Genomic DNA, 22,477 nt, shown 5'->3' with positions numbered 1-22,477 from the left:
ACATTTGTGGTGTCTTTCCAGAATGTGAATGCTCTTGGTTGTTTATGTGTGTGTGATGGACAACTGAAAAGAATCAGACATCAGCCACTGTGAGACCTTGTTTGCTACTGGTGTTGCAACAGTCTGTAAATATTTTAAATTTAGTACTAGTTTGTAGTTTAGAGGAAAATTATTGTTGATCCTAAATAGAATCTTTGTCTACAGTGCAGATAATTGAAGCAGTCTCATGCAACCTCCAGTTGAGACATAGGAAAGGTAATTGTTTAATAGATGTGCCAAGTAGTTGGTTTATACCAAACCATCAAGAAAACAGGAATGAAAAGTATTTGCTGTGAAATAGGATGGTGAATACTCACGCCATTCCTGATAGGTGTTTATCTAACCTGCTCCTCTACTTCCAGCATGAAGCCCAGTGACTTACATGCCACCATGCCAACTGTATGAACTAACAATCTGCATGTGGTATTTATAATTTAAGGTTATGGAAAGGTTATTAAGGCATGACTGACAGCAGAAAAGCATGCTAGCAGAGTTCTGGAAATGCACCAATACTGACATAGCTATTTTGGCAGAGTCCTCCTATGTTTGCTTTGTCACTGCATCCATACAAACCCAGGTTTTGCTGGCAAGTTGCTCCCAATACCCTCATATGGTAAACAACATTAGGGGGAATTTTGCAGTGTATTCTAGGGTTTTCTACAAGGTGTTCAGGATGAGATTGTAGGTAGCTGTAAGATTTTAGCCCCACAGATCTGTATGTTCCAATCTACCTTTGATTTTACATATTGCTTTTCCATCTTGCTGCCATTTTCCCTCTAGAAACATATGTTGTATTGATCAGCTGTTTCTAGTACAGGGAAAATGCCAATTCTGTAGTATATTTGTGAAGGTCTGAGAGGATACTTCCATGGTCTCTACTGGTATCTCTTGCTATTACATGGAGTGATAGTAATAGGTTGGAACTATAGGTACATGCTGTTAAGAAAAGAGTTGAGACTATAAAATAAATTATGCAAGTCTGCAGAACAATTGAGAGATTCACTACAAAGCTGAGTCAAACTTGTATGCAAGGCAAAAGGTTCTTTTCTTTATTCTGAATTTCCTGAGACTATCAGTCCTGTTTCACGCAGGTCTTATCTGAGAACAGCAACATTTTGTTCATCTGATTTGGACAGTGTTCAAAAACTGACCAAGAGTTAAGAGTTCTCCTCACTGTAGTTCAAACCCCTTGTGAGACATCAGATTTCTTTGATCTCCTTGACTAATGGGGAAAGCATCAATATGACAGTGCTAAGCATGTAAAACAACAGGGTTTACTGAAATTCTACTGCTGCCATAATAGTAAATTACTCTGGTGGTAGGTTTTTTTTTTAAATCAGGACAAATTGTCCCTTCTCTGGGAAGTCTTAATCTGGATTTTGTTTTATTTGACAAACAATCAAAATGAAGGATTTGGGGAGTTTGTTTCATAATATAATGAGCACTCATTGAGATCCATTTGATACACTTTTGAGATAATATTTAATAGAGAATAAAGAATCACACCACTGGAATATATAGTATTAAATGTGATGTTATACTGAGTAGAATGCTATGCTTTTCCTTTTTTCATGGATTTATTTATATGTATGGTCAGTATCATCTTGGCAATATTACAGTAGGAGATGAGCCTAAATATTGCATGAAGGTCACCTTTTTTTGAGCTTTTTACAATTTAGGAAACCTGCTGATGCATGATGAGGTATTTATGTTATATGGAATGGGTGCCACAGCTCTCCTATCTAGCTGTTTTTCTGTATCTACCTTTGCTCCTTTCTCATTTCCCCAGTTATGTAGATGGCTTTTAATAATCTGCTGGCTGACCACAGATCTTTACAAGAGTGGAGAATGCAGAACTGGGTGAATATAAGTCCACTGCAGTCATTAGCTATATCCAAAAAATAATTTTAATAGATGAGAGAAGTCTTATGATATATTCCTTAGGGCTTGGGGAAGAAATACAGGTACTGCCCTGCATATTTCTTGCCAGCAGTATAGTTCGTAAATTTGGAAATCATTATCTCTGGTCCCTACCTAAGGATCGCACCTTCAGAAAGAGGTCCCTAAAAGATTTGTATCTGCAGAGAGAGCATTTCTTTCCTAGAAGTGTCTCCTAAGGATCTCTTTCCAGAGGAAAATAGAGATGTGCTAGAAGTATGTTTCAAAAGGAACACTCGCAGTGTCCCAGTCACTCCTTGGCAATAACGAGGCAGATTTCAGGAGCACGTGGTCTAATGGCTTGGTGGCACTGGGAGGTGCTGTCCTGCCCTGCCTTCTCAAATATTTATTTCCCAGCCCAACCCCGCTGCTTCCCTGATGTTGACTCTGATGCTCAGCTCAGTTCACCTCCCTCCCTGTCAGCATGCTACTTCAGCAACCAGCAGCTGGGCACAAAGGGACTCCCCCCTTGCCTGCACCCGGCTATCCTGCCCAGCAGGCACTTCCCTCCTACTGCTGAACTGGACGAGTACAGAGGTCATCCAAACCCCACATTAGACAAGACTTAGAAGAAAATAAAGGAGGGTTTCTGCATCTGTGGTCTCTCTTGAGTTTCAGATTTCATTTATAACTCTTAGAGCCTGCAGAGAATCTCACCTTTAGGACTTAGCTTGTCAAATTATTGGGTTTTTTCTGAAAGAGTTTAGGTTGCTGATATTTCCATTTTGTTAACCAAATTATTCATGCTGATGTTGCCACCATTTTTGTTGACATATATTAGGTATTCCTACTTCTCAGAAGTTGGAATTCAGATAGTTGGTTATGTTAGTATGATAATTTTGCAATAATTATACATTGTTGAATAATGTCCTTCAAAAAATTATTTATTCTTGTAATGGTTGTTTTATTGTGTGTTGTTTTGTGAACATTAAATGTGTCTTACTTTCCTTTCTGATAACAAATTGTACATTTCTCTGGCTGACCCTTAATATCTTACAATTGACTGGGAGGAAAAAAATGGTACCAGTGAAAAATAGAACTTAAAAAGAGTACACCTAACAAGAACCTCTTTTTCAAATGGGAGGTGACTTTCCATCACCATGAGCAACTCAGTGCCAGAGCAGAGACCTTGGAACTACTGAAAATCCAAAGGAACATTTCTGAAATGTTTTTCTTCAGCCTCAGATGACCCTGTTCAGTAATATTATAAGCTGGAATTAATTACCCATAATAAGGATTAGTGTCTTGTTTATGTTGCATATCTTTTAAATATGTCAACCTTGGCGATGGCATCTTTTCTATGACAGAAGCACGCAGGCGCCATATATTTCTAATTTTAAACAAAGAGACCTACACAATAAAGTATATTATATATAAAAGTAGGATTTGTATACTTATTCCCTATTTTTAAAAGTGTGTGAACAAATTAAGAAGCACTTTTGCAAAAGAACACTTAAGAAAAAAGACACATAAGTTAAAATCATGGTCTGAGACTGTCTTGAACATCCAGTTCAGCTGAATCAAGTGAAGCACAAGCCCTTTCTCTGCCTTATCATAGGTAGGTGTGTGTGCATGTGCACACACACCCGTGTGTAGAGTTCCCTGTTGGTAGTTAGGGGTCATTTAACAGAATGAAAGTAATTGAAATGAGTTTCCTCTGAACCAGAATCTGATACGTTCCTGGGATGGTTCTTTCTGTATGTCAGGTTGAATCAATACCAAAATAAACCTCCTGCATTTGGTCATTGCTACTCTGGTGTCTTTGTATAGTCTGTGGATAACTTATACTGAACTTGAAACTCTCATTCCCAATGAGCTAGGTTATTACTGGTCTCAAGGCCTTTGTCACACAGGGCTGTGGAGGAACCATCATACGGTAAATCTAGTGAATAAGCAGAATTAGCTTAATCAACCCCCTCCCCTACAAGCTCTTAGTTTTCTAGTCATAGAATCATAGAATCATAGAATCATAGAATAGTTTTTGGGTTGGAAGGGACCTCCAAGATCATCTAGTTCCAACCCCCCCGCTATGGGCAGGGACACCCTCCACTAGAGGGTCTTAAAAGTATTCTGTATAAAAATCACTCATCTTTCACAGCTCCACTGCTATGTTTTCTTAGAGCAAAACCAAGAATGATGTATCTTTCTATAGACATAATAAACAAAAAGAGTTGAAAAAATGTCTCCCTGGTCCCACAGTGTCCTCCCTCCAGTAAAGCTTCAGGCCAGCAAATTTCCATGCCTGTCTGAACAAAACCAAACCCCACACAGCTCTTCTGGTTACCTACAAAAATCTCCTTTCCTGGGAAGTGCTCTGTGCTCAGGTGCCTCCTGGACAGTAGTCCTCCTGCAGGCTCTGCCCTACCCTTGTTTCTACCACCCTGTCTCACCATCTGCCTTACAACAGTCTCCCTCTGCCTTAAAAAAAATTTCTGAGTGATGTATGGCACGCACAAAAAGAGGCCAGGCACAGCATTTTTAACAATGTATAGTGTGTAAGAAACAGTAACAAATGAATGCTTATTTTATTAGTGTTAAAGATACGATTGATAAAAACTATCAATAAGTCACCAAGTCTTTTAGATAGTAGTTTGTATTCTTTGCTTTTACAAAGTTACAAAATTATAAAATTTTATATGGAACCATCTCTTACATACTTTATCCCAGCAATTATGGTTATATTTATAGCTGAATGACTGTTATTATTTCATATAGCAATACAACTTTAATTATATGTGTGGTACACAGCTTATCTCCATGACCACTCAGTTCTTAAAACTCTTTGGCTGTTTTCTTTCCCAATATAGTTAACACTAGTTGTGGCTAAACAGGCCATCGCAGTTGTATATAAGTTAGCCTGCAAGCACCAACTTTTCATGTATATTTTCTGGTGCTAAGACCTTCAGGAAAGCACACAGGGAACTCTTTGTTTCCATCACAGAGTTAAACGTTTAATCTCCATTTCTGTGTTCTTGGCCTCTACTAGCTTCCTCTGCAAGACAAAATGGTATTCCCTCATGTCCATTACTGTTTTCTTGGCAAATCTATGTGCTACTAATACTGCTCTGTTAAATCATGGGTTCTTGTTCACTGCATTCATAGACCCCCAGGGCCAGATACTGGCTCCTGCTCTGGCAATATGAATAGCTTGTAAAATTGTCCTAAACAGGTACCTGAGGATTGCCTCAGCCTTACACCACTCACTCTTATGCTTATCCTCCCTGCTGGATGGCATAGCTTGGGATCATGTTACAGCGTAAGTGACACTGGTAGAATATGGTTATCTTCTTCAGGCTACCAGTTGCAAGGGGATTGTTGTAGGCAGCCAAGACTTAAAGCAGCCTTGATGTTTGTTATTGTAGGAGTTAACTAAGCCAGAGATAGCAGGGTTAAAGATGGCACTGAGACCACTTCAGGGGTTACACCCTGTCAGATATACTGTGTGGAGGACCTTTTAAATGTAAAGAAGTAGGGTTTTGTGTAACTTTATAAGGATACAAGCTTGTATATATATAAAACATAAGGAAAATCAATTCTGACAAGAGGAATGGATACATTTCTGTATAATAACTAAAGAAGTTTCTACAAAAAAAAAAGAAGTCTTAGCTTCAGTGATTTGTTTCTCATTCTGAAGGCTGTGCACATTGAAGCAAAAATAAAACCTTTCCATTAAAAACAAGTGAATGTCCAAGAATGCCATGTTTAAGCACTGCTAATTTTAAGAGCTAAGGGATAGATAGGTTAAGGGATTTGGACACGTAGAAAATAGAAACTTTAAAGCCAGACTTTAGGATGATGTTGAGCTTCAAGTGTGGAATCCAGACCATGAGTTGGGTACCTGGTCTCCATATGAAATACACAGAGGTTCCTGAGAAAGCTCTCCTTAACAATGTGTGCAGCTGCAATTAGCTAGTGTGCAGGGAAAAGTTCTGCTGAGAAATTTGCTCATCACTAGAGATTACACCCATTTTCCTGAAAGCTTTTTTCAAAGGTTATGAGCTTCTGAATAGAATCACAGAATCAAAGAGCAGTTGAGGTTGGAAGCGACCTCAGGAGGTCATCTGGTCCAACCCCCCTACTTAAGCAGGGTGAGATAGAGCTAGTTACCCAGGACTATGTCCAGATGGCTTTTGTATGTCTCCAGGGATGGAGACTCGACATCCTCTCTGGGCAACCTGTTCTATTGCTTGGTCATCAGCACGGTAAAAGAGCGGTTTTTTATGTTCAGATGGAGTCTCCACTGTTTCAATTTGTGCCTATTGCCTCTTGAAGAGTTGGGATAGATGGCATCTTTCATACAGGGGTTTACAGCTTAAAATACAAGAGCTTTAATTCCTTATCTTTTCAGCTGGAAGGAACCAGTTTTTAAACTCCATATAAAACTGTCTTATGTTAAATTTGAGTTTCAATGGTGGTGTTTTGTTCTCTATTGAAGGACTGCTACTCTGCAGGAAATAATTAAAGAGTCATAAGTTTGAATAAGAACTGAGGAAGAGCATGACTCTAGACCTATTGTTAGAAAATTCAATTAGACTGAAAAGATGTGTCTCAAGATCTACTTTATGGACCACAAAATCTAAATACACAAACAGATATGGGAAGAATATTTACAAATTCATCCCCATGTTGAAGAAGGTGTTGAACCTGAGTCTTCTACTGCTTCAGTAAGTGCTCTTGGAGTTCTTGCTGGGATTCATTGCTATTTCTTGCATGGCACTGGCTTTTCTTGGAGTCAACAAAAAGCCAGATGATTTTACCAGAGTATGCACTGCTTCTCAGCCAGGCTTCTTGGCATGCCTGGAGTGCCAGACTGTCTGGGTTGCTTTTGGTCCACTTGGAATCTAGGCAGAGCAAGCCTCTCACTGTTAACTGAAAGGAAGACTGATTCACACCTCGCCACAGTCACCATATATTGCCCTAGGGAACAATTGCCTATGCCTAGTTTTACCTCCTTGTATAATAGAAACACCAGTGGAAATCTACTGTAGATGGTCAGTCCCAAGCCCTGGAGTAACTGCCTGTGTCATGGTATTGTCTTGAGTGCTTGTCTTGGAAAGATTCAGGGAGGGGTATAGTAGATGCCCAAGCATGATGTAGCCCAACAGTCTAAATTACAGAAAGGAATCAACTTTACCACCGAAGACAAGACGACCACAGTAGGACATACACCTCTGTTCTTTGAAAATCAAGCATCCAACTACCTATTTGGCATCATGAAAAAAGAGAATGCTTAGCTTACTGTGGAAAAAGACTAACATTTTTTTCTTAGTTTTCATTAAAGATCCAACTAACTGGGTCTATCTGCAATGGATCTTCTTTGTAAACTGAGTTTGGGTGGACTTCTCTTTGTTGTTCAAATATGCACAGATTTTAGAATATCTGTATTCAGGCTTTACTCTTTATCCTTTAACTAAAGGTATTAATATAATGACAGAGTCATGAATCCTTTTTCTAATGTTCATGTCTGTCAGTCAGTTTAATGTTCTGTCTACCCATAAAGGTGTCTGTATCCTAGTATAAATAAGGCTCTGTACAAAAATGCTTCGAATTTATGTGTGTTGGCTTCATTTTCAACATATTGCTCTGTGTTAGTCTTTCTATCTTTAAAGCAGATTTTTGCCTTTCTGTCTACTGTACTGAGCTCACTGTCTGGTATTTAAATATTGCCTAAAAAAATGAATTCATGTTCTGTTGTACTAATGTACAATATGTTCATACAAAGTTTGAAAGTAGGAGAGATGAAATGTTTTATCATCTGCACAAAAGTTGCTGTTAATACTGTATGGTAACTAGTTTTCAGTGTTTGGGAAACTTTGATTCTATTATATGTTTTATCATCAATATAACATATGCACTGTATTTAAAAAAAAAAAAAAAGAAGAAGAAAATTTCCCCTGTGAATACTGAATTTCTTGTACTGTAAAAACACATTAAAAATGGTCACAACACTGATGTGAATGTCTTGCATGCTCATGGAGAATTGTAGTAGTTAACTTAAGCTCTGATAGCAGAAATTAGCTAGCTATAACAAAACAGGGCTTTCAAGCAGTCTTGTCAAAGTAAGGGAAGAGAAAAGAGAAGCCTGTGCTGTATTTGTCATGTTGTCAGAAAAAGCAGTTGTTGATTTTTTCTGTCTCTATATTGCCCCATGAAATCCTCCCTGAGATAATCATCTTAATTATATTGATCTTTTGGGAATGCTGATAAAGTTAGATGATAATGAGCTGTGAGCTGAGCAGGGGCAGCTGTAAGCCTTACATGGACTTTTTCCAAATTTTTACAAATATTGAGAGAACAAAGTACAGGTAGCCTGATGCTCTCTCCCTTGTAATACCCTCTTCTCTGAGTCTATTTTCACTTCATTATCTGCACATTCCTCAGCATACACATACTTTGTTTTTTCATAAATGTTACAAGAGAATTCTTCACAGAATTCTTCTCTAAGTCATATTTTGTGTGAAAAGGAAATGTTAAAAAGCCCTCAGAAGGATGAGAAATAGGGTTTTAGCTAAGAGTGTAAAGCTGGTTTGGTTCTGAAGATTAGTGAAGTCCACAAGGCCTTTTTTTTTTTTTTTTTGATGGCATGTTTGATCTATAGGCAATTTATATTCCACCCTCAGGAATGCCTGCCTAAATATGAGTGTATATATTTGTTCTGTCTTTAGTTTTTTGGGGGTTATTTTGTTGTTTTTTTTTTTAAATGTGGACATTTAATGCAAAATAAGGCATGATGTCAAATCCTCCAGATTCTTTAAATGGTGGCCAGAAGAATCACTCTTACAGATGTACTCCGCTTGCATTAGAAGTTAAGTTTACTGTAGTCTGATAGGATTTTGGCCACACTCCACAAAACTTTGCAATTGGCTGCTTGGATTATGTTTAGCAGCAAATTATATGAGAGATCCTGGTCATATTTGTTTATAAATTAATGCCAGTGAAACAACATAGGTAGACAATTGCATAGGTACACACAAGCACACATTCATAAGATTTAGGATTGCAAATAAACAGATTTCACAGGCATCAGCGTAACTATTAACTGCCATGTTGTTCCTCCTTATTTACACTCATGTGAGTGAAAGTTTAGTGATTATCATGTTTGTTTCAGATGAGTAAAGGCTGAAACATTGACATTTAACTAGCTTAAGTATATCAAACTTTAATACTATATAGAAATATTCCATCCTTTTTCTTCCTGTCTCCTCCTCTCTGAAAACATAATGCTTAGTTGGTCTTGCAGCCATACATATACACATGGTATTTGGGTGAGGATGCTTGAAAATAAAAGTTTGGCTGATATACTCATGCACAAATTATAATTTCTTATTTTTATGTATGTGTTCATTGACATTAATTTGATGCCAAATATGTAGCTGAAGAGACTGACTGTCTTGAGTAGTTGAAATAAAGAGTAAAATCGATGAAGTAATGGTGTTACTCCTGAGTCTGACTGTTGTAAGAGAAATTTGATATGATACACACCCTTATGAGACTGCTTCTTGAATACATAATCTGACTTTCTAAACAGAGCTACCTTGCCAGTACTTCCACATTTTCCCTTTACCTTACCCACACTGGAAGGAGAGAAATTTCATTTTCCCTTTATCTTCAGTGACTCCAGAGGCAAAAAATTCCTTGAGCATCACTGATCCTAGTGCTGTACTTCATGAAATTCATATACGGTTCCAGAAAGTGTGTTAGAAATTGGCTTTAGGGAATCTGTTTAACTGGGGAGCATGGCATGTTCCCAAGTTTAATTTATCATTTGCAAAAATATGGGATATTCAGTGTTGTCCTTTTTCTGCTGTTAGGAATTGCACTTGTGTGTGTGTGTTTGAATTTATCATTTAGTCCATAGGATCAACTAATCGTGTAAAATATATACCTCAAGCTACTGTCATTCTGAAGCATCTCAAGCTGGATTGATGTAAAATTACATGAACTTAGACCAAGAATGGATCAGTAGTCTCTGCTTCCTTTTAAATGTAAATTCTAAACAGCAGAATTGATAATAACTGCTTTCTGATCCTGTCTTTTCCCTCCTCTTTAGATCATGGGGGTGTGTATGTGCATGTGTGTATTTGTACAAGTTTATATGCCACTGTTCTCAAATATATTATTTCTGTCAGTACTATGAAAGGGTGATTGGACAGAAAAAGTGCTCAAGAGCCTCTAATAGATTTCAATCCAGTCTGCCTGCTGCTCTGTTTTGCAGTGAGTCAAGTATTTTTTTAAGCTGATAATTGAAAACCTATCTTGTTCTTACAGAATGGCTTTGCTGTTGTAAGGCCCCCAGGCCATCATGCTGAAGAATCAACAGCCATGTAAGTACCAGGGAATATTGCCCATCTTGGAGCACTAAGGTTACTGGCAATCACCTGCTTTGTGCATGTCTCTGAAGAACTGTAATTGTTAGCAGATGACTGAAAAGGCTTTCTAGGTACTCCCAGAAGCAGATTTATGGCCTCAGAGATCATATAGCATTTTTAAAAATGCTCTGATCATTATTTATAGCTGTTTTCCTGACTGATTTGCTTTCTTATTTCTGTTCTTCTCTATTCCACAGGGGGTTCTGCTTTTTTAATTCGATTGCAATTACTGCCAAATACTTGAGAGACAAGCTAAATATAGGCAAGATATTGATTGTAGATCTGGTATGTATTCTTGGCAAGCATCACACTTTCAGTGCATCTAGATAAAAGATAATGAATTTGTATTTATATATCAGACTTTCCTGCTTTTAATACCTACAACTAATAAAGGTGTGCATTTCCTCTGATTTTGGGAACTCATTAAAGCCAGGATGGCAGTACTGAAGCCATAAACATCTATGTTTCACTTTAATGGTGTTAACTGCAATTTAATGAGAAGAAGGCACAGATCAGGGCAACTTTTATGATCCTTAAATGAATTGATACTTCCACCGTTAAAATAACCCTACAGAACCCAAGTTTACTTTTCCCTACAGAATACAAACTTTAAATAGTCAGATGTGCTTTAAAGAATGTTGTTGCTTTGGTAACCAAATTGGCCACTTCCCCCAGCTAGCAATGATTCGACTTGTTGTGTAACTTCGATATTATTAAACAAATCAACAGGTCATTCCCTCTGAGAAGTTTTCAAGTCATGTGTGCCAGCTTTTGATGGTTCCCTGAAGGAAAACTACGTGATTAAAAATCCACTTCATTGGATTAGTCTTGTATTTTAATAGAAGGCATTCTTACACAATACTTAATATGTTTAACAAATGGATTATTTAAATGCAAATGACATTTGGCATGTTGTCTATATTATTTTCATGAATAATGAATTGGAGCTCTGCCTCGCACTTAAAGGATCAGCCCAATGCACGGCCCAAGGAAAGTTGAATGCTGATTTATGAGCACCATTTTTGTTTTCCTACAGTTCATGAGGAGGTGTAATAGGGTGTCTGACAAAGCATAGACAGGAAATGAACCCTGGCATCAAAACCTAACCTGTTACATCTGCACTTAATTAATTTTTGCAGGTGATAAAAGATTTAAAGACAAAATATGTTAAAGGGTTTTTGAAGTGCAGGGCTTAATAGTCTAAATCTTGTTCATATCTGCACTCATAATTAAATCTTATTGTGAAGTCATGGCCTTACCATCTAGTACTTTTGTTCAGTTAAACATGCGTACTGGCTGTTGAAGAGAAGCAGAGAAAGGGGGAGTGTGGGAGAAGGAATGGCAAGTGAAAAATGAGTGGTAGAATGAGTATATGGGTAGATTAGATATTCTTAGAATGTTTTTCAAATATTTCTCAGAGTGTTCTATTATCACTTAGGAACATGATTCGACACTGCAAGACACCAGTATTTTTTAAAAATTCACTTCCACTGTATGTTGTATCTGTTTGCTGACTGGAATGTTACAGTTCATTGAGTTTTACTGCTATAAATGCTGGTCAAAAGTGAACTCTATTTTTTTTCTTGTTTTTTAATAAGAAAAACCTATTCAAAGTTTGCATTTTGTGAATGTTTTTCAGTCTTTCTGACTGTAAGTGTTACATTCACCTTGTCGGGAAAAGAAATCAATTCCATTTGACCTACTCAGCCAATAAGCACTTAGGAATTCAGCTTCGATTTTGCAAGGCAAGGTTAAATGTGCAAATCATTACCTGTGCAAATGATTACCTGTGAAGCTGCCTATCCTTACCCAGGAAAGTAGACAGGGAATGCTCAGCCTGTCTCTGACTCTGTCCCATTGGCCAGAATATTTCAGCTGGTGAAAAGGGAGAAATATATGGCTGACAGATTACTTCATTCCTGGAGCAGTTGCAGTCCAGTCTCTAGTCTACTCCATGGTCAGTGCAATGATGTACAAAAATTCACATGGAAAATTTCTTATGTATGAAAACTATGGATAATTCACCACCCAAACTGAATGAGTGAACAAGTTAATAGAGATGTCTTTATGTCCACCAACAGAGAGTTTTGGGCATCTGAAGGAAAGAATGGAATTACAGATGTTAGACTTGAAATTAACCTTTAAGGCTATATTTTGATAGTGACTAGCACAGCAGGACCCCATGCTGGTTGGCAGCTATGCATGTTCCTACAGTGTAAATGTTAAAAAGTAATATTCAATCCCACACATTAAACCTTACTCTAGTTACAAATTAAGTGTAGTCCTCATAGATGCTACCCGTGTTCATATAAATTCTAAACTTTTTAACTTTTTTTTTCTACACTAAAGTAAAACACCTCTCTGTCAGCTTTTCTTTCCTCATTCCACCATTTAATAAATCTCCTTTTCGAACTGACTTACGTACCCTGAATACATTTGATCTACTAAGGGCAGAATATGAACACATTTCCCACACGGTAACATCCGCAGTTTTAAACAACACATTCCTCTGTCTGACCAGAGAAGTTACTCCTCTTCAAAAAAGAGTAGCCCTTGGTGGAATTAAAGTTTAGACAAGAAAGCTAGCTTTGAGATTTGAATAATAATAATTAAAAAAAAGAGCTCTGTATGCCCATTTAATAATTTTTCTTCTCATTTGAAAACTGTTACAGCAAGAATATATCTAAAGCCCAAAATATGCATGGAAAAGAAAGACTAATTAAAATCACAAAATGAACTCCTGTTATGGTTTTAGTCATAGTGTCTGCAGATATGTCTATATGGCCAACATAGCTTCTCAGGTTGTTGTTGCAATCCTTGTTCCAAGATCATCCGTACTTACATGTATGTTAGCATGATCTGGGTATGTTTTGGAGTAAACCAATTAATTCTGTCACAGCTGAAGACTGGATGGGATTCTGGGGTTAGTCTGCATGCCAGATTTTACTTCCTTTGCCAGTCAGAGCCCTCTAACACTATGCTGGTTGCCTTCAAATCTCCCAACACCCTCACACCAGCGTGTGCTCTCTTGCACCTCCAACATGTGTTAAATTTAACCTTGGCATTAAGTCACAGTTGGGCTGTAACTTCATCCTTATGTTGTTTCAAGTACTTGCAACCGAGAACAGAAAAGTAACCATTATAATATTACCCCACAGAGGTCCCAGAGGTCCAAGTCAAGCACAGTGCAGTACAAGTAAGACTCAATCAATGTAGAGAGTCCTGAACAACGTGGGTGAAAGTGATGGGCTACATCAGCTGGCAAAGAGCTCAAGCAATAGCCAGTGCATGTTGTGCCGTTGGCAATGTACACCTAACTTGAACCTTCCTGGAGTCTAGGCATCCTGAGGAAAATGTGACCATTGTTTCTCTGAGGCTAAATTTGGTTTAGGCCTCATAGCATTTGCAAAATAAATACAGTCTGGGTGATAGTGTTGCCATTGAGAGTACTTTGTCTGTTCTCCTGAATTCTGTCTTTAAATCAGAAATTTCCAAAGGATGGATTAAAGGACTAAAATCAATAATATCTATAATTTTTCAGTTTCTTACAAATGCCAGTGGAGAAGCTTGTAAAAAAGACTCAGTTTTCTTTTACTGAAAGGCAAATGGATTTTCCATTTTCACTTGTAAAATTTCTTGTGTGTCTAACCACACAGAACAATAGTAGAACTGTGAAAACAAAACTAAAAAAGAGGGAAAGTCCACATCATCAGCCTCTGTTATATAGATATACTGTCAGCATTTCTTTTTCAGTATTTTATTTAATGACAGAATTTCTTTTCACTGGCATTATATAATGTTTGAAATATGGAGACTGGCCAAGGTCACTCCTTGATTGTGGAAGGCACCATCCTATCTGCCAGATGATTTAATAGCTAATGAGATCATATTCCTATGTCTTCAACTGTTGCCGTCATGATTTTGCAAAAATGAAGTATGAAGTCCTTTCCGCATCTGGCATCTCTTTTGATGTGGATCTAACTGCTGAGGGACTGCTAACTGAACTGAATGTTTCAAGAAAGCCAATTTACTCAGCTGGTCGCAGAGCCTTTGACCTCAATAGTGGAACTTGGCAAATCAATGAATACACTTATGTTTAGTGTTCTGTCAAGAATTGTGAAAAAGCTCTGTAAACCATAGATCCTTCTGCAAAATACTAGTTTGTAGTTTAAACATTAGTCTTTCTTCAGAGGCCAATGAGGCTAGTTAATTAAGCCTGAGGGGTTATGAACTGTTGGCAGTTAATAAGTCATAAAATTCCTCCATAAAACAGGATGCTAGATTCCATCACTGAGGCAAGGAGTACAAAGAGCCGGTGTATAAATATCTAATTGTACAAAAGGACTGGGATTTCTCAATGACTGCTCATCTGGAGTCTCCAGGGCATGCTCGCTATGGTTTCCTGATTTTTAGAAGCCAGTTTAAAAAATGAGTGCATTAAAGAGTAATTTGCCTGAAAGTTCAGGAAGTATGGGGTGGTGAAGGGAGGGGGAAAGGGAAAGACAAAAGGAGGGCAAGGGAGAGGGAGAGAAACAGAGAGAGAGAGGGGGTAAAAGAAAGCAGAACTGAGCTCTCTACCCTGAGTTGGACATTATTACATTTGTCATCTGTTTTCTTTCTCCTTTAGGATGTTCACCATGGCAACGGTACACAGCAGGCTTTTTATGCTGACCCCAGCATCCTGTATGTTTCCCTCCATCGCTATGATGAAGGCAACTTCTTCCCCGGCAGTGGAGCCCCAAATGAGGTTAGGTTTATTTCTTTAGAGCCTCATTTTTATTTGTATCTTTCAGGTAATTGCGTTGCATGATTACCCCTAATTTTCTTGTCCTTCTCTGGTTCTCTAAATTACACCAGATTACCAAATTGTCCACTGGGAGCAGGGGACCAGTGGAGAACAAGTGCATAACCCAGAGCAGTCCTTGTCAAACAAGGCTGGGCTGATCTGACATGTTTGATGTTTGTTTCTAAAGCACACTTGAGAATTTTTTCTTTTTTTTCCTTTCCCTCTCTCTTTTCTTCCTTCCTTTTCCTGCTCTTCAATCCTTTTGGCATTCTATTCCTATTTTTCAGGTTGGAAGTGGCCCTGGTGAAGGGTATAACATAAATATTGCTTGGACAGGTGGCTTGGATCCTCCTATGGGCGATGTTGAGTATCTCACAGCATTCAGGTTGGTACCTTTTTGTTTTAAAGTTATGAAAACTGGTTGTAGAATATAAGCACATGAATAAGAGCTACTATGATCTTGAAAGAAAGGAGAGTGACCCGTGGTGAAATTAACTTAATCCTGGTATCCCAGTATTTGAAAGCTTAGTAAATAATAACAATGGATAATTTAGTTGTTGTGATCATCCACTCAGAATCGACACAAAAGAAAGTCTAGTGATTTTATCGGTCGCTCATTTTATCATTATTATATCATGCCATTAAAATGACTTGGAGCTTGCTCACTTATCTATCTACAAAATTTAAATGTAAGCATTTATACCAGGCAGAAGAAAATTACTATTCACGTTCATGTTGATTGCAGTTACATGCAAGTAGACCAGACACAGAGAAATATGAAGTATGGTTCGAATCCAGCCTTCCTCATTCACTTAAAAGTCTCATCATGATGCTCACAGATTTGACCAATTGACTTTTTTGATGAATTGCAGTAAAATGTTGTTTACTTTAAATAATTGTGAAATGTTGTAGTAAGAATGATAGGAAATGTTGCATGCTGTATTTCTCTTTGCTTTCATTAGCTCATTCTAAATGAAATTTTATTCTTTCATAGGTGATGCGTCATAATCTTTAGTCTCATTTTCATGGGACCAGAGGAGATAAAGCCAGTTTAAAACACACTCTTTTAGACTTTCAGTAGTCCTGTCTTACATACGCCATTTCCCTTCATTGAAAAGCAGTCCAGTGGAAGGGTTTAGTGGGCAATCACCTCTCAAGATTGGGCAAATGCTACGTGTTTGAAAAGAGGTTTCCTTTAGTGGAAACTGATATGCAAGAAAGGCAATGAGACAACTAATGCGTATCTCCAATCACTTTCAAGACTTTTAGTTTGAAGAAGTGCCTTATATAACTTTTGACTCTATTCTATTGAAAATACATCACAAAAAGTATAAAACTTTTTTTTTTCTGAAGCACTCCTGTGCAGTCCATGAAATAATATACAGAGGATCTAATAAACAACACACCTGAGTCTAAGCCCTAGACACAGAAATAGCCTTACACATTCACAATATCACACTGTTATTGTGGAAAAGTTTTTATTATTCACAACATTTGCCTGTACTTAAAAAGAGTCTAAACAAATAGTCAGCGGCAGGCTCCAAATTTTCTACACCTCAGTATTACCTCAAGCTCTTTCCAAGATCTGTCTTATTCTTTGATGAGATTTTACAGATGTTAGGGGACTGGAGGCTTCAAATCACTGGTGTTAGTGTCTGATATTAATATATCTGGTATGATCATCCCAAAATTCTCGGTTTGGAACCAACCTGTCCCAATAATGATATAGGTAATGTGGCCATCTAACACTGCAGAGAATGGCAGCCCCAGCTTCTTGAGCAGAAGACTCACATAACTGAGACTGCAACCATAATTGGTACCCCTGCTATCCTGACAACAAATACCTGCACTTATTAATACCTTTTCAAATATGTACTTTACAGTTCTACTTTAAGGCACACTAGTAAATAGTTTGGAGTAGCTAATATTGCTGCTGTACCTATTACTCTGCTTCAGAGTTAGAAGGAATTTCAATCTCTGTGCCTGAGCAAAGCAGCACGATCCAGGAACATAAAATTCCTGTAAGCTACTACCACTGACTAATCATTTGCAGACATACCACTAAAATAAATGCTTAATTATATAATTTTTTTTAATGCAGATAAAAAAATGAAGTTTGGGATCTCTCTTAAAAGAATTGCTGATGGTACAAAATTTAATGCTTCTATTTTAAATGCATCCATTTAATCTTGCAATGAATGTTGTAATTAATGTGAAGTTTATACATTGTGTTAAATAGATAATTTCTTTTTCTTTTTTTTTAAGAAATATAATGCTGTTGACTGATTACAATAGATACTTCTGTTTTCCTTTTCTCCAAAAGAGTAGAAACAACAGGAAGTGTTTCCCTCTGCCTTAAGCCCGTTTTTGCCTGGGCATAGACTTTGTGCCCTCTGTAGGGTTTATTGATATGGACTGGGTATGACAGTTTTGAGTGGGAATCAATGAAGTAAACAGCATGGAACTTCAAAGGTAGAATACAAAAATCTGTAAATTACGTAGGATAAACCAGGTAGCTATCTTCTATGGGTCTAGTCTGAATGGTAGATAAATTCACAACTCCTAGTAAAGACACATTTAATTTGTGGACCAGAATCTATCCCTGCTATTATCCAAAACGTCAGTCATGATGTAGCCTGCATTCTCAGTTTGGCCAGGACAGAATTTTGAGACAGGAATCAGGAAAGAGACATCCATAGTTTGGTCCTTTAGCCATAGATAGAAAGGAAGATATAGAAGAATTGCTAAAAAAACCCCAGCAAGTCTGTTGTTCTGGAGTTTTGACCTGCAACAGGTCCGGTTTTAAGGAAATAAACAGTGATTTTTGTAGATAGGAAAATGGGCTTCATTTTTTTTTTTTTTTTCCAAATAAATTGATTTTAGAGACAGAGTTACAGAGGAGATCCTAACTAAGGGGTGGGCAAAATGTTGGAGATCCTCAATTTTAAGAGAGAAATAAGGGACAAAATGGAGAGATTTTCTCTTCATACCTACTCACCAATAGACTGAGAGGTTATGCAATATGAAATCTCTACTGAAGGCAGGAGAGGGTGTTGGAGAAGGTCCTCTTCAAAATAACCAAAGTGTGACTAAGTTTGCGGATGGATGGAGCCTGTTTGGAGAGAAGCTGAGGCTTCCTGCTTTCTGGCTGCCTCGAGAGCCTAATCCTTTGAGTTCTTAGGAACTGAGAAATTTGCATTAAAATTATCTAAGGCTCCCTGGGGGGTACACATAACCTTCACTTTCTCACCAGCAGAGCCCCAGTTTCTTCCTAGAATTGCACCAAGCATGTATTTGAAGTGTCAGCAGTCCTGACACTAGGTAACTTGTTACTGCTTGATTGACTGTCAAATTTCACGGCAGAGATCCTTCTGAATGATAATGTCCACAGAAATAGAGACCAAGGGTTTTTTCTGCCTCTAGAGTTTTTCCCATAATCAGGTATTATATATGATGATCTATTTCATATCAGGTATATTATTCTGAGGCCAGAATCTAAAAAGTATAAGCATTTACACGCACATATATATACATGCAGGTAGCTGAATAGTAGTTATTTTCCACTGCATAAATCACTAGAAAAACCCATTTTAAGTAAATCTTGTTGGGACTCACTCTTTCTCAAAATCCTCTAAGAAAATATTTCTACTTCTTCAGGAAAAATCAACTTTCATCTGTAAAAATGCAGAAAATTTGAAGAGTTAGAGGCATAACACTGAATAATCACTTCAAAGGCATGCTGAGTGAGTGGCTCCAGTGGGACTCTAGTGGGAAACAGGAAAAATTATGGTGCTGGTTTGTGTCTGCCATTTTGGTTTCAGTGCTACATGAAAAGTCTTTATTGTATTTTGAAACTAACTCTTTCTAGTGCAAAACCAAATTGGAATGGCTTTAGCCAGTTTGAAGATGAAGGCTGCTCTTTCATGTATAAAACAAAATGTTTTCCTCTCCATTTCTTTTCCGTTTCTACTAAGAAAATATGTTTACTCATGTTAACTACAAGGAGGTAGTAGAAAATGCAGGAAAGAGAAGTTTCTGTAGAATGGAAAAGTGCAGTAATCAAATCACTATACCTTTTAATTTTGCCAGAAAAGTTTTGTTTGATGTTTACTATATTTAAGCAATTGGTCTAGCTACAAAAACCCTTGAAAGAATGTCCTTTTTCTAAAGAGTTCTTCTTTACCCCATGAAAACAAGAAAGCACAGCTCTTTTCCATTATTTTCAAGGCCTGATGTATCTTTCCCTCTAGAGATTTTTGTTTCATCATTTACTTTCACCTATTCAGGTTAAATTTGCTTTAATCTTTTGAAAGCAATAGAAGATGATGGCTGTTTTCTAAGAGGATGATTCTACACCCGAGTTTATGAGGATGTAATCCACTCTTTTCTGCCAACAGTTATAGAAAAAATAAGAGCAATGGTCAACTACTAATGTTCAAATAATTATTTTCATAAGCTCCACATTATACCAGATGTGCTCAGTAAAGGAGGCAGCAGACAGAGGCTCAGGTCTGTGTTGTGCTTGCACACGTGTATATGTATGTGCTTGGAGTTTACATAGAAGTGATGTGTTTCTGTAGAGCAGAATATAGAGGATGCAGGAAGCAGTGGAAACAAATGTGAGTGTTCAGTAGAGGGAGAGAGAATCAAGAGACAGAAGGAAACTGGGGTGTGCCTTCCAACCGCTTTGCGCTGCTTTTATTCAACAAAGGAGCTGTAAATTTGGCTTAACCAGACAGTATGCTCTGGCTGCTTTGCTCTACTCCAGAGTAGCGTAAAACAGCCACAGCGTATCAATGAACCTGGCCATAAAAGCTTACATAAAATGAAATGTGTGTTTGTGTTTCTTGGAATTATTAGAAATAGCTCATGATAATATTATCTGTAAGTTCAATTTTTAGCAGTCACATGTATGATTTTAATTTAAGGAGGTGAGCAAATTCAAAAGACATAGATGACATTGAGGCAGAGTTAAGGATGAACTATATGCACTATTTAATTTAAAATACAGCACAAAATTTATAATTACCCCAAAAAAATAATTTTAAACAAAGAGACTTCAAAATTAAAATCATACTTAAAACCACATATGCTGAAGTGTAAAAATGAAAGAAAATGAAGGTGTGCAGAAAATCTTCACTCTGTCTTACAGTGCCCAGGGCTTATTTTGGGAGACAATAAATATGTTTAAAACTCTCTGTATTCTACTCTCTGATCAAAAATACTAAGAAATATTCATCGTACTCATCTTGTGCTTTTACAGGGCATAGTTAAGATTATTTGAGAGAATGCATTGATGTATACCAACCCTTTTTTTTGGTGTTATTTTTGTATTTCCTGATCTGATGACATTTAATTCTGACATTTCACATAAAAACTTTGTAAATATATTTTTGTTGTTTTTCAAATATATTCTCCTTGTTAACTCTGTTTCAGCATAGGTACTGACGATGAATTTTTTTTACTTTTTAAGTTACAATTTCCTACATAAACCCTTAAAAGAACACTCATAGAAAATATTGCTATGTTTTGCTTATGCTTTTTCATATAAGTATACATAGATAGTAGATATCTGTATATATTAATTTAATTTTCCTGTAAATTTTACTTTTATAACTTTTTGTTCACTAAGGAATTGGAGATAACAACTTTAACAAGTTTTATGTATCCTGTTGGTATTGAGTTTCATGGTTTTAAGTATGTGTGTTGGAAAAACAAAAATTCTTTGTTTTAGCTCAAATCACTAGTCTTCCACTTTCGTTAAACATCCATTTGTTCATGTACTACATGCATAGATAAAGTGCACATTCTTGCCTATCCATATTTATTATTTTAAATACATTTGCATTATCTGTGTCATGTCCTTCCTATTTTTCTTCTCTCAAAATACAATATTTCTGGTCTTTTTAAGCTCTTGTCATTTAGAAATCTGTCCAGTTGCCCAACATTTTAATTGCTCATCTCTGAAGCTCTGCTGTTTTCTAGAAATGAGCTAAATACACCACATGAGGGCGAACCATCGATTTATATTATTTCGAATATTACTATGGCTTTCTTTGACATCACTGTATGCAATGTTGTATAACTCTCAGACTGAGTAGAAACCTTGGTTTCTGATACACATAGCAAAAGAATGTAGGAGACAAAAATCAACACTTTTCCTAGCTGTACCTAACTTTTTACAGTGAGTCCTAGAACAATGGTATATTGTGATAATGTTTAATGAATTCCACCAAGAATAGCTTTTGAGAAAAAAGTTCTTTTAAGCTAATAATTGTAAATACCCATAACTTAATGCTATTATTTTTTATGTCTGTAATGTCCAGATGCTGCTGCTGAGGCATTTTATCCTAGACTGGGTCTAAAAAATATGATAAGACTCGGGTTCTGATTCAAATGTGAAGAGATAAAAAGACAAAAGTGTGGGAGAGGAAATAAAAAAAAACAAGTTAGCTGCTCAGCCTCATGAGTCAACAAAAGAACTGGAAGTAGACAGAACTAACATCTTTAGAAATTTAATCTATTGTGTTATCAGTGAACTCCATTGGCAACAGCCTCAGACTAGCAAAATGCCATGTTTATCTTTACTAACAGAAATTAATTATTTATTTCTCCATAATTTGCTTTACAATAGCTAGTAAAGATTATCCCAGCTATTGTTATCTCTCTTGTCTATTTGCTGACAGCAATGTGTTCAGCATTTCACTGTGTAAAGAGGAAAGCAGAATCTCTGAGTCAAATGTATGAGAGGCAGATAATGATTTCCCCAAATGTAGATGGACATTATTGAGATTGCTTATTATCCACAATGAATTGTCCTGGGCAGAGTACTACTTTTATGAAGAAAAATATAGCTGAATGGAACAGAGTCGTGGAAGCTCTAGGAAATCTATACAATGATTTCTGTATGGGTGTATTATATAGTTTGCTTTCAGTCACCCACAGCATTCTGTGCAGTCATAAGTTACCATTTCAATCAGTTTTTCATTTCTGATTTTGTCCACTTCTTCTAAGAGTCTTTAAAACATGAGCATTTCAACCAGAGATTTCTTTCTTTTCCCTTCTGCCATAGAAAATGTCTTAGGAGAATTCAAAGAAAGGTACACCAAACAGCTATAAAAAGATGACTTAACAGTGCCTGAGCAGTTCCTTTTGAAGAGGTTTGAAGAAGGTAGAAGTTTGCTTGGAATAATATTTTTTAAATCTGCTTAGAGTATAAGTTTCATATGTAAATATTCAATAGTCCTGAGGATTTGTGGCTTTTGAATTATTTTTTAATGTGGTGGTGGGGGTTTTGTAATAATGGCAAATTTTCATGCTTTTTTGTTGTTTCTTAACAAATGTT

General features: G+C 36.9%; 1 protein-coding gene across 12 annotated transcripts in view; it reads left to right on the top strand.

Moving 5' to 3' along the window:
• The window catches only part of HDAC9 (histone deacetylase 9), a 484,926-nt gene that overhangs the window by 378,735 nt on the left and 83,714 nt on the right, over positions 1 to 22,477 (top strand). For all 12 annotated transcript variants that reach the window (XM_054816940.1, XM_054816933.1, XM_054816932.1 and 9 more), the window contains 4 exons: positions 10,246 to 10,301; positions 10,544 to 10,631; positions 14,974 to 15,093; positions 15,420 to 15,517. In XM_054816940.1, coding sequence (XP_054672915.1) covers positions 10,246 to 10,301; positions 10,544 to 10,631; positions 14,974 to 15,093; positions 15,420 to 15,517 — 362 coding nt within the window. The remainder of the gene's footprint in view (positions 1 to 10,245; positions 10,302 to 10,543; positions 10,632 to 14,973; positions 15,094 to 15,419; positions 15,518 to 22,477) is intronic.

Source organism: Grus americana, chromosome 2, assembly GCF_028858705.1.
Source record: "Grus americana isolate bGruAme1 chromosome 2, bGruAme1.mat, whole genome shotgun sequence".
NCBI lineage: Eukaryota > Metazoa > Chordata > Aves > Gruiformes > Gruidae > Grus > Grus americana.
Note: the sequence above shows the minus strand (reverse complement) of the source record. Positions and strands in the feature narration are given on the sequence as shown.